General features: G+C 39.4%; 1 protein-coding gene across 3 annotated transcripts in view; it reads right to left on the bottom strand.

The window, feature by feature from the left end:
- LOC117466574 (signal transducer and activator of transcription 1-alpha/beta-like) overlaps positions 1 to 4,732 on the bottom strand; it is a 41,264-nt gene extending 36,532 nt beyond the window's left edge. For all 3 annotated transcript variants that reach the window (XM_034109901.2, XM_034109903.2, XM_034109900.2), the window contains exons 1-8: positions 4,642 to 4,732; positions 4,019 to 4,146; positions 2,292 to 2,436; positions 2,104 to 2,199; positions 1,766 to 1,849; positions 1,597 to 1,675; positions 1,427 to 1,515; positions 477 to 628 (exon numbers count right to left, since the gene is read on the bottom strand). In XM_034109901.2, coding sequence (XP_033965792.1) covers positions 477 to 628; positions 1,427 to 1,515; positions 1,597 to 1,675; positions 1,766 to 1,849; positions 2,104 to 2,199; positions 2,292 to 2,436; positions 4,019 to 4,146 — 773 coding nt within the window. In that variant the 5' untranslated portion in view covers positions 4,642 to 4,732. The remainder of the gene's footprint in view (positions 1 to 476; positions 629 to 1,426; positions 1,516 to 1,596; positions 1,676 to 1,765; positions 1,850 to 2,103; positions 2,200 to 2,291; positions 2,437 to 4,018; positions 4,147 to 4,641) is intronic.
- Positions 4,733 to 12,473: the final 7,741 nt, after the last annotated feature.

The following is a 12,473-nucleotide window of genomic DNA, read 5'->3' as shown; positions in this document are numbered from 1 at the left end:
TTTATACCATATGGACTGTATTTCATCTCTCTTTAATCTATACACCATTGCACGTCCGTCCTGGGAGAAGGATCCCTGAACGGTTGCTCTCCCCGAGGTTTCTAACATTATTTGTGGGGTTTCTTGGGAGTTCTTCCTCGTCCCTCACAGGGTCTAAAGACAGAGTGTTGCATGCTGTACACTGTGGAGCCCACTGAGACAAATGTTTCATCTGTGATATTGGGCTACTTGATTTATATGTCTGAAATATCTGCAGCCTCGGAAAGTGGCTCGGCATCGGCATTACTCGCGGCTGTTCACTGTTCAAACATTCTAAAAGCAACGCCAGGCTGCCACAGTTGAACTTTCCAGAGCTCTCCACACACCACCTTTCCTCCTTCAGGCATTCAGAGAGGATTATAGCCAAGTTCAGTGGCTCAAAGTTTCCTCCCTAACATGACCCATGTAAAGCCAAAGTAGTTCTTATAAGTTCTCACCACTTCTGGAGATGGTCCAGACAGGTGTCGGCCGGGCTTCCAATGCAGGCCAGCTGCTGCCTGAGCCTCCATTCGGACAGCTCCACCTCGGTGAGAGTCGCCACGATCGGCTGAGCTAGGTTCAAAATGTTCCCGATCTCCTGCAGCGCCACCTGCAATCCAGCAAACACCAAGTGTTCGGGTGGCCTCATTATGCTTGTACGGGGTGCACCACACAAATAAATTAAACCAAAAACAAACTCCATCACGCTCTGAAACGCAGGGATAAATCCAATGTCTAGGCAACAATATAGTTTGTATGATGTATCCAACGATCCTGAAGTACAATGAACCACAGCCTCCTCTCCTCTGCCCTTTCTTCACCTGTCTGACAATCAATACCTAAACCACCTGGTTCCTGAAGCTGCATTCAAAACAAACACATTCAAAAAAACGACCCAACTTAATTTAAATAATGACTCTAAATAATGATAAAACTACTATTTAGGAGAACAGCAAGAAAATGAATGGTTCACTATTAAATAATACAAAACAATAAAAAGCAAAAATGTTTATTGTCATCATCTACACAACTACTGTGTAATTATATCATGTATGAAAAACTACAAAACGGGTTCCTCAACAGGGCAATGACGAGACATAAATAAGGGGCCCTATTCTGCACATGTTGGGGTTCCCATTTGTATGTAGTGTCTCTACTGTGACATGTTTCCATGCTATAACGTTCAAAAAGCTCTTTATTTTTCTCATACTGCCTGAAAAATGTATTCCATCAGTACTATCAGAACCGAGAATGTATCTTTGTCTCTAGTTTGGAGATTTAAAAAAATAAATTAAACAAAGTCCAAACATTTCCTTAAACATTTTTTTAAACTGCTAAAAATGTAAAATGCTTTACGACAACAGTTTATCAGTTTGTATAAATCTCACCAAGCGTACATCTACAGTACCTGCTTTGTTTCTGTGATAAAGTTGGTCCGCTTACAACATTCCTCTTCCACAACAGCATGGGACCGGGCCAATCCAATGTCCTGCTCCACTGCAAATCACCAATGAGACATCGATGAAGCACAAACTCACAACACACCTGTCGCCGGTGTCTTTACGTCTCCGACCATACCTTTGTTTTGCCAGGTCTTCTGTATGAAGTCAAGGTTGTCATTAAGAATCTCCAGTGACTTCATTTCCTTCTTCACCTCCTGCATTAAAGTTCACACATTTAAAAAGTATTTTTCTCATCAATAACAAATGTTCTATCAATACAAAAGTGACAGACTAAATGAGTTTACCATAATCAGTCTCTTCAGTTCATTGATTTTGTTGTCCATATCTTTCCATTTCCATTTCCGATCAATGTCTGGACTGCCACAAGCCTGACAAAAACAAAGGTGTTATTTTATATGTTGCTTTTATTAGCGTTATTGTTGACAATTACACAACAGACTGACAGACAGAATGTGTGTCTGTTGTGTAACTGTAAGAACTGTAAACATCAAGATGTCTTCTGTCGGAGGAGGAGCAATACAAATCTAAAAGATTAGACACTTTTGAATAATCTCGTGGCAAGTGATTGATGTTTAAAGCATTTCTGCAGCCTGCACTGTTTGTCCGCCTGAAATCATCTTACCTGTGCTGCAGAGGCTGAAGCCTTGATCTTCCGTTCCTCCTTCAGGCACTCGGAGAGGATTACAGCCAGGTTCAGTGGCTTATATTCAAAGTTTTTCTAAGTAAAAAAAAACATGATCAAATCAAACGAAGCTCTAAGGTGTATTGGTTATTGAATGTTGAGTTTACATATCAGCGTGTCTGCCCTACCAGCAGGTAGTCCTTCATCCCAGGGTAATCAGGTCCCTGTAAGAGGATGTTCTCCTGCACCGAACGGATCCACTGTCCTTGCAGATCCTCCAGCAGCGCATGGAAACATGTGCTTGCTGCATTTTCATCCCCAGCTGCCAAATCCCTAGCAAAGAGCAACGGAAGATGTTCATCCATTCAGGGATTGTGTCCAACTGTGTGTAGAATGAGGATAAACCTTGGGGGACAAAATATCAATCCACTTCCTCAAATTATTTAATTTGTACTACCCTATTAGGGGACACATAATAGTGGGTTAAACCCCACCTTAACTCAGTTTATTTCTTAACCTTGGTGTCCCAACTGTATTCATTTACAATACCTTGTTTTTTGTTGCGTTTTTGAGGATGATAGATTTGATCTCTTTCTTATTACTTTCTCATATTATAACAGGAGTTGTTGACTGTATATATATATATATATATATATATATATATATATATAGGTCTGTATATTAATGTGGGTTTTCCCAAAGTCTGGCAAATTTCATATATAATCAGAAATATACATCATCTTTCAGGACAAGAGCCCGTTTACTCAGCAGCGGTCACCAGGACAAAGAAGGAACTGCGTTCATTGACCTCCCCATTTTCATGCTCATAATTCATGATGAGCAGCTGCTGTGGCACGTAGTGTTCCTCCCATTGGAAGGTTGCTGGTTCAATCCCCTGCAATCTACATGTTGATGTGTCTTCTGGGAAGAAGTGCTTCCAATGGCATGGCCATCAGTTAGTGAATGTGTGTGAATGCTGACTGAAGAACTGCAAGAAGCCAATTCGTTTGTAATAACTAGATTGAGATAAATATAATTGACTAAAGTATAGAATAATATGCATCTCATCTAATAAGGACAATAACAATGGACAAAATAAAGCCCCCACAGCAAGAGTTGACCACTGTGCACGTCTACAAAAGAGTGCTTCAAAATGGTTACATGAAAATGTGAATGCTGACAGCTGCACAGACCTGTTGCTTAACTTAGCTGACAAACCTGACGGTGAAATGACTTGAATAAAATGTTAACGCCCAAATGCATTGCACTGCTGAAAAACCTGACGGTGAAATGTAAAACTGGCAGATGTGACAAAAAGTGAAAACACTTAATATATTTTAAAGCGTCATTTCCGAATTGGAGGACATTTAGACGGCAAAACATTTGAAAAACGAACCCTTTGATTTCTGGTTTTCTGTCATGTTTTTGAGAAAAACAGGGATTGAACAACAAAGAAAATGATCTTGCCAGCTCAGGCATTTATGGTACATATTTTATTAGATGTTTTATTTGTTGCTTTTCAGCAGCGCTCGATGGTGGGCTAGAACTTTGAAATCAATAGAATTTAACTTCTTGATCTAATTATAATCAAAACACAGTTGTGTTCATTTTGAGTTAATTGTAAAATGTAAAAAAAAGTGTTAATTGTTGCCACATTAACATGCCTAGGCTGCCTGGTTCCAATAACAAAAAAGGCAGTTCATATTCTGGGAAAATACATGATTACATTAAAAACATGTAGATTATGCATAATGCTCAAAGGTATAAATAATATAAGCCATAGCTATCCCGCTCTGCTGCTGAATCAGCACAACAATGCACACGTGGCTTTTAAGACCCCTAAGGTGTATATCAATAGCATATACAGAGCATTGGGCAATGTATGTAATGACTACAATCTGTCAGTGCCTCTTACCAGTCCAGGCTCTCTATCAGGACGCACAGGTAGTGGCGGATCTCTCTGGGGAACCTGCCCTCGTACAGCTGGCTCACTCGGGCCTGGAGGGCCGCGTCCAGCCGCAGCAGGTCCTGCCACTGGGCCATCTGCAGTCAGCACATGAGGGAGAAGTACTTATTATTATTATGCTTAAGTCAAAGCAGACATGCAACAGTGTAAGAATACTCCATTACCAGTACAAGTCCTGCATTTAAAGTCCCATTTAACTTTGTCAAATAAAAGTAGTTGAGTGAACAGTTACATTTTGTCTTACACCTTGGCTACTTTTTAAAAAAAAAGTTATTTTTTTGAAAAATGCATGTACAAACAACATGGCATTCAGAGTCTTCAAAGTAAAACATCGTATATAGAAATTGACAAGACATAAAAGTAAACAAATAAAGTAAAGTACATACAACAGAGGGCTAGGTCTTTTCACATAAATCGTATTTTCCAATTGTGCTCAACAGTTTTATTGCATTTGTATTCATCATTATGGTAATTGGCTACAATACGCTTTGAAGTTGCTACTTGAAAATATGAAGCATCCTAACATAACAGTACTTCTTCTACGTATTCCAACAGACAACACAATGGCTTACCTTGTGGTTATTGTTGTTTTGTCTTGTTGTTTATCGATAGAGCAGCAGGTCAGTAATGTAAAACAGCGAGTAGCTACAGTGCTGTCCTCACTGTCTTCTGTTGTGAGTGACAGGAACAATGGGGCGTTCCTTATATACACCGGGTACTCCCACATATCACGTGATTCTCGAGAAATCATTCAAAGTCAAACCATGAGTCAAACGGGGTTTAACCGGTTTACACAACTTCCTGATTCACAAAATAAAGTTACGTGTTGTTTACAACGACTTGTGTGCTTGCTCCCTGAGTTTTTAACTCGTTTCCGGGTGGTGGTAACGAAGGACAACTCTGACTAAATCCAAGACTCCACAATTTTGTTTAAATTGTCATAGCAGATTTAGGTTATAGTTATAATAAATAATACAACGCACATATTATTATAGGTTACGCTACACATAAAGTAGTTGAGATTAACCACACTTTTACCAAGTGCAACATTGAAGTGAGGAATATAAAATGCACAAATACTTTTAATAATTTTCTTTTAAATCTGGTGCTTAAAACGGCCATTTTGCATAACGAATCATTTTTACTTTACTTAAAGTATTTCAAGTGCAGGACTTTTTGACTTAGACATTAACATTAAAATACAAATACTTAAAAAGTGGTCAAATAAAATGAAAATGAAAAATACTATATCTAATATAAACAATATACAACATTCTGGATAATTGAAATGTTCTTTAAAAATATCAAAAATACTGCAGTAGCAGGAATATAAACTTATAATATACTGTATATATACATATGATAGTCTATCATTTACAGATATACAGAATAATTGCAAATTGACTCTGCATTATTGCTACTTTTACTTCAGTAAACATTCTGCACCTCCTCCTCCTCCTCATCTGTCCAAGACCCAAACACCTGACACCTGAATGCAACAGAGCCTCCATTTTTAAATACTGGAGGCCAGGGGAAACAGCTATAACCCATAATGAATGTTGAATATTACTTGATATTTAAAGGTGAATTACCATCTATTTCCTTCCTATAGCCTTATTTTGACTTCTGTAATTGTGTGTTTTTAGTTTGATACTTTTTAAATTAGCCCCAACCCGCGTGAGTCCTGGGCAACAACTCTCAAATGAATGAAAATGGGGGCTTTATTTAATAGTCTTGGTGGTGGTCAGTTGTTCACACATAAAGAAAATACAAGTTCAAATAATCAATTTAAGAACATCTGTATTGTCTCTTTAAAATGTTATGACACCTTCTGATTAGAGTCAGCTTTGCTGTTTTTGAAAAACTGACTCAAATAAGGAGGATCACTTTGATACACCTCTAACCTAAAGCGGTTTCCTTCCTCAGAGCAACATAAAGTCAGAATCAGAAAGATATCCGCTCACTCTCAACTATCCGGGAATCACGTGGTTCTCGGTAAATGCTGCAGGAGCTAGGTTCAGATTCATGGTTCATGTAAGCAGCAGATACAGACACTGAACTTCTGGCTGCTTACAAAATAAAACCTCCATAAACTTGTGCTGTGCCATGACTCATCCTGGTAAATGAGACAGTGGTGCCAGCGTTTAAGAAAACAGGAAGCAAATTTACAAACACTTTACAAAAAAACGGTCAATTGTTTAAATATAACTCAAAACCAAGTTGTCACATAGCAATAGACACAGACACATTTTTTAGAACAATAATGAATAGTGTATACAAAAACAATACCACTTTACAATAAGACTACCCTTATAAAGGGTTTACGAATAGTTTACAATTCATTTATTAATTAGGTTGTGAACACTTATAAATCATTGATAAGCTTGTATAAGACATGAGATAAACAGGGAGACTGTGACCGGTTGCTTGCCAAATAGTGAGCCCACATTTATCTGTACTGCTAAGCCTTATATTGACTACCTAGCTTACTTCGTCTTCTTCATCAGCCAGCATCCTTGGTATCTGTTGTTCACTGAGTTGATTCTCGCTAAGTAGCCAATATAAGGCTTAGTCATCTTGCCAAATAGTGAGCCTGTGTTGACGTATGAAAACAATGTTAGAACTGGTTTATAAATGGTTCTTAATGATTAATAAAGTGTTTACAACCTAATTATAAACCCTTTATGAATCCTTTATAAGGGTAGTCTTATTGTAAAGTGGTACCAGAAAAACTATATACAGCTCCAGCTTTGAATCCAATTGTACTACACAATAAACACAGCAGAGTTTCAATGATGAAATATCTAGTTATTGATTGGAGAAAGGTATCAATTGAGTATGAAAGCTCATCATAGGAAGAATGTAAAGGACCTGTGAGCAAGAGGTTACATGTTTCCCCTCGCCTTACTTTGAATATGCAGAGCTCATTTGTAAAAGAAAAAGGGGAAACATTATTAGCAGCTGAACATAGAGGACTCATCTAGCTATAAAACTAAAATAAAACATCTCAACAGAACGAACAAAGATTGATATCATTCTGCATATCATGCACTTTCACTTCTGATACTTGTGTTTTTTCAGCTTTTGAGCTTCCTGCACCTCTTTGCAGCACCCAAGTGACTCTGAACTTCAGTTATTTGATTCCGTCTCAATAATCTTTGTTGGATTCACCACATGTATGGAATAGAACAACAATTTCAACTTTTGATCTTAATAACACAATATCTAAAGTCGAATGTTGTTTAAATAATAAAAAAATGCAACAAAAAAAGGGATTCAAAATCAATCATGAAACAGGACCGCAGTCCATCAGATTTTCCTTCTGAAATGCAGACGCTTCACAAAGGTTAAACATCTGGATCTCACAGGGTACAGACGTTCCACAGGTATGAGGGATTGTGTAGCTTTTTCTATGTTTTATTCGTAATTTGGAAATGAACGTATTCATTCAGTGTTTGACACCAGATGGCGACATTTATCCTCCGTAGGATCTACAGAAGGACTTCAGTTTTTACCGTAGCTGTGCAATTTATACTGCCACCTTTAAAACTTTCACCTGGCTGCTATATTGCCTAACTGTTAATGGTAATCTTGTAAATTGTGTAATTTCTAGATTTTTATCTTTAATTGTGCTTCTTGAGATATATGAAGCTATCTTTGGCTCTTTGCTGTAACAATGTAAATGTCCCCTCTATGGGACAAATAAAGTTATTCAGATTCAGAATACCTTTATTAGTCCCACATAGACATTTACATTGTTACAGCAGAAAAGAGCAAAAGACAGCTTAATATGACCTAATCATGCATAAAGAAAGTATTAAAGATAAAAAATAAAAAATTATAATACAAATTATATTATATTCTGATTGTGATGCTGCAGTGCAACACATGTCCTGTGTGCTAAGGCGTACTACTGTGCAGCTACACGTCCCTCTCTTTGAGCCAGTGTGGAGCTTGTGTTTCTAAGCTGCAAATCATCCGTTTTAATACACACAGTTAAGCTCACACTATTTTATGAACATATAGGTTCTCCTGCTGAATTAAAAAAGAACAAATGAACCAAAGAAAGTGAAAACCATAAAGCAGATTCAGGCAGTAGGCGTATAGATTAGTGTGTAAATTGAAAAGATAATACATTTGCAACATAGGTAGTCCAAATGTTTGGAAATGCATGTGTGTATAATAGGAAGATGATATAAGATACTATATGTATTCATGTAGTACCACCCTTGCTAGCGATTCCCTCTCTAGTTTAGCATACTCAGCTTCGTTGTCCCTGGCCATAGAATCACGATTTTATGGGGCCGGAAAAAATTGGGGGAAAATACACACTAGCCGGTACTACGCTATATGGAAAGGCCACCAAAAACTGTCCTGGCTTGGACGCTAAAGGACGTTAAAACGGGGCTAGCCGCTGCAATGGAAATGCGCTATAACATACCTTATTCTTACTCCGAGCACTACTTCTGCTCCTCCGTCGCTTCACACTTGCAGAGGGCGATTTCTCAACTGGCCGAACTGGTGTCCTGGTCGGTGATGACACCAGAAAGACCGATGGTACTGCATCTCCATTAAGTAATGGTTGTTCCATAAATCCCATGTTATGTTTTATCATACTCTCAGAGTAGTCGTCCGGAAATTTGAAATGTTCGCTGCATTCATGAGCCTGTGAATCTTTCGGTTCGGGCCGGCCACATTTCGCTAGCCACTGCCTCCGAATGTACTTCTTACGCTTACCTTTTGGCAACAGATGGAACCGAGGATTCCGTGGATTGTTCCTATCAGAATTGTGGCAATATTTCGCGATACAGTGAGGCATATTTGAAGAGAGAAACTACAGTAAATAACATGGAGATCAACGTGTCTTCGAAAACCAAACGCATGGTTTACGTCACGTCCGGAAAATGGCGGCGCCCACAGTGTTGATGTTATTTCGGTATATAATCGGTTTAAAATCACTGATAATGTCATCGGATTTAAAAAAAAAAAAAAAAACGACTGGCAGAGACTGGTCTGTTTTATCGGATGATAATTATTTAAAAATGAGTGTCATGAGCATACCATTCCTTTAACCACTTTGAAAAAAAGTTTGATGATATTCGCTCTTCGTTTTCTGACTCACCTTTACTCACCGCTGGGTCACCAGACCCTCCTTCCACCCGCACACTAACCTCCTTTTCCCCTCTCTCGCCAAGTGAGGTTCTTACCCTCATTACCTCTGCCCGCCCTACCACCTGTCCTCTGGACCCTATCCCTTCAAACCTCCTTCAGACTATCGCTCCTGATATTCTACCGTTTCTCTTCCATTTCATCAACACTTCTCTAACTTCTGGTCACTTTCCAAATAGTCTCAAGGAGGCAAGAGTAAACCCTCTCCTAAAGAAACCCTCTCCCAACCCGTCTGATGTTATAAACTACAGGCCCGTCTCTCTCCTCCCGTTCCTGTCTAAAACACTTGAACGCGCTGTCTTTAAACAACTCTCCTGTTATCTCCATCAGAAGAACCTTCTGGATCCGCACCAGTCTGGTTTCAAGGCAGGTCACTCCACAGAAACTGACCTCCTTGCTGTCACTGAGGAACTGCACACGGCTAAAGCAGCCTCCCTCTCCTCTGTCCTCATCTTGTTGGACCTGTCTGCTGCATTCGACACGGTGAATCATCAGATCCTCCTTCGCACTCTCCAAGAACTTGGAGTTTCAGGCTCTGCACTTTCCCTCCTCACCTCATACCTCAAAGACCGCACCTACAGGGTTACTTGGAGAGGGTCGGAGTCCGACCCTTGTCAATTAACTACAGGGGTCCCTCAGGGCTCTGTTCTTGGTCCCCTCCTCTTCTCCTTGTACACAAACTCGCTCGGATCTGTCATTAGCCCGCATGGTTTTTCATACCACTGCTACGCTGACGACACCCAATTCATTCTGTCCTTTCCCCGCTCAGAGACCCAGGTCGTCGCACACATCTCTGCTTGTCTAGCTGACATCTCTCAGTGGATGTCTGCTCATCACCTAAAGCTCAACCTTGACAAGACTGAACTGCTTTTCCTTCTGGGAAAAGATTGTCCCACTCTTGACCTAACAATCAACATCTGCACCTCTATTGTTTCCCCGACTCAGACTGCAAGGAATCTGGGTATGACCCTAGATAACAACCTATCCTTCACTGCAAACATCGTTGCTACAACCCGCTGCTGCAGATACACGCTTTACAACATCAGGAGGATGCATCCCCAGCTGACCCAGAAAGCGACGCAGGTTCTGGTCCAGGCTCTCGTCATCTCACGCCTAGACTACTGCAACTCCCTCCTGGCTGGTCTACCTGCATGTGCTATCCGACCTCTGCAGCTCATCCAGAATGCAGCGGCTCGTCTGGTCTTCAACCCTCCTAAATTCTCCCACACCACGCCGCTCCTCCGCTCCCTCCACTGGCTTCCGGTAACTGCTAGAATCCACTTCAAGACAATGGTACTTGCGCACCATGCTGCGAATGGATCTGGCCCTTCCTACATCCAGGACATGGTTAAACCGTACACCCCAGCACGTGCACTCCGCTCTGCATCAACCAAACGGCTCGCTGCGAAGGGGACCCAAGTTCCCATCAGCAAAAACACGTAGGTTTGCTATCCTGGCTCCAAAATGGTGGAATGAGCTCCCCATTGACATCAGGACGGCAGAAAGCTTACACACCTTCCGGCGCAGACTGAAAACTCATCTCTTTCGACTCCACTTCGAGCAATAGAACTATTAATAAAGCACTTATATACTAATAAAAGACTGGCTTACCTAAAGCCAGTTGAGTAGCACTTGAAATGTTTTTGCTCTATGAAACCTGATGTACTTATATGATTCTGTTTTCTTCAAGTTTGTATTTTGTTGGTCGAACGAACTTATTGTAAGTCGCTTTGGATAAATGCATCAGCTAAATGCAATGTAATGTAATGTAACATGATACAACTGTATGTTCTTTTTAGGTTTGACTAACTCTGTGATCTGATTACATATTTTTCCTGTAACTGTAATGGAATTCACTTACTTTTTTTTGGTAACCCGATTATGTAATCCATTACGCCCTTACTTAACCTAGCCTCATAATGCATTTAGATCATCACTCAGCTGTTTCCTCTCACTGGACGAGACGCACAGACCCTACATGTCCCCTCACGTCCACATCTCCCTTCATGTCCCTTAGTCAGAAGGCATTATTGTGCTTTTCTTTTACTTTCATTATGCCCAGTTTTTATTTTTAAAGACTTGCTTATCAGTGGCAAGAAGTACTCAGATATTGTACATAAGTACAAGTGGAAGTACCAGAGTGTAGGAATACTCTGTTACATGTAAAATTCCTGCATTCAAAATGTTACTCAAGAACAGTACAAAAGTGTTGGCATCAAAATATACTTAAAGTACCAAAAGTAATACACATTCTGCAGATTGGATGTTTTGATTATAATTATTGATGCATTAAAGTGTAAAGGTTGAAATAATTTCAATGACTTCAGACTCAGATTAGAATACCTTGATTCGTCCCACAGAGGGGAAATGTATTATTTACTGTTGGGTAGAATGTGACTTTAATCCAGATGTAAGCCTGATTTAAGTGTTGATTATATTGTTTATTATTAATCTATACTTCCAAAGTAACTTAATGTATTAAATAAATGTAGTGGAGTAAAAATACACTATTTACCTCTGAATTATAGTGGAGTAGAAGTACAAAGCATAAAAGGGAATTATTGAAGTAAAGTACAAGTACCTCAAATGTATAGTACAGGACTGCAGTACTTGAGTAAATGTACTTTTACTTTACACCACTGGTTGCTACGCCCAAACAATAAAGAGTGTTGTATACCTCTGGGGCAGTGCTTGGAACTCCCTTATTTACAGATTAGCAAGTGCATCAGTAAACCATTATTACATTGAATAACAAGCAAAGCCCTTCTCAGTCTGCTCCAGATGTAATCATACTACCCTTTATTTGAAATGACAAAAAATATATATGAGATGAAGCCCTTCACAACTTCAATCAGAGTGTAGCTGTACAGCAGATGAAAAGAGCAGATCTACTAGTATCATACTCGGGTACAAGTTAGTGTACTTAAAATAAATGTTACGCTAGCAAAATAAAAATTACTTAATTATAAAGAAATATATAAAATACTTAGGGTTGTGAAGTAGAACTATGTGCATATTTAGATCTGTTTATTTTGAGAAGGCCTGAGTGGGGCCTAAAACTGATAATAAATCATCAAAATATGCATTCATGAGTAGAGTAACTAGATTGAACCACTAACCACACGGCAACATGTTTAAATGTAACATTCTACCTAAACAGCAGAATAAAAGCACAAGACAAACAGATATAAACAATATAAGCCCCATTGCAGCGACAGCCACAGTCTGTGCCACT

Source organism: Pseudochaenichthys georgianus, chromosome 21 (assembly GCF_902827115.2).
Source record: "Pseudochaenichthys georgianus chromosome 21, fPseGeo1.2, whole genome shotgun sequence".
Lineage (NCBI taxonomy): Eukaryota > Metazoa > Chordata > Actinopteri > Perciformes > Channichthyidae > Pseudochaenichthys > Pseudochaenichthys georgianus.
This window is presented reverse-complemented; position numbering and strand designations above follow the sequence as displayed.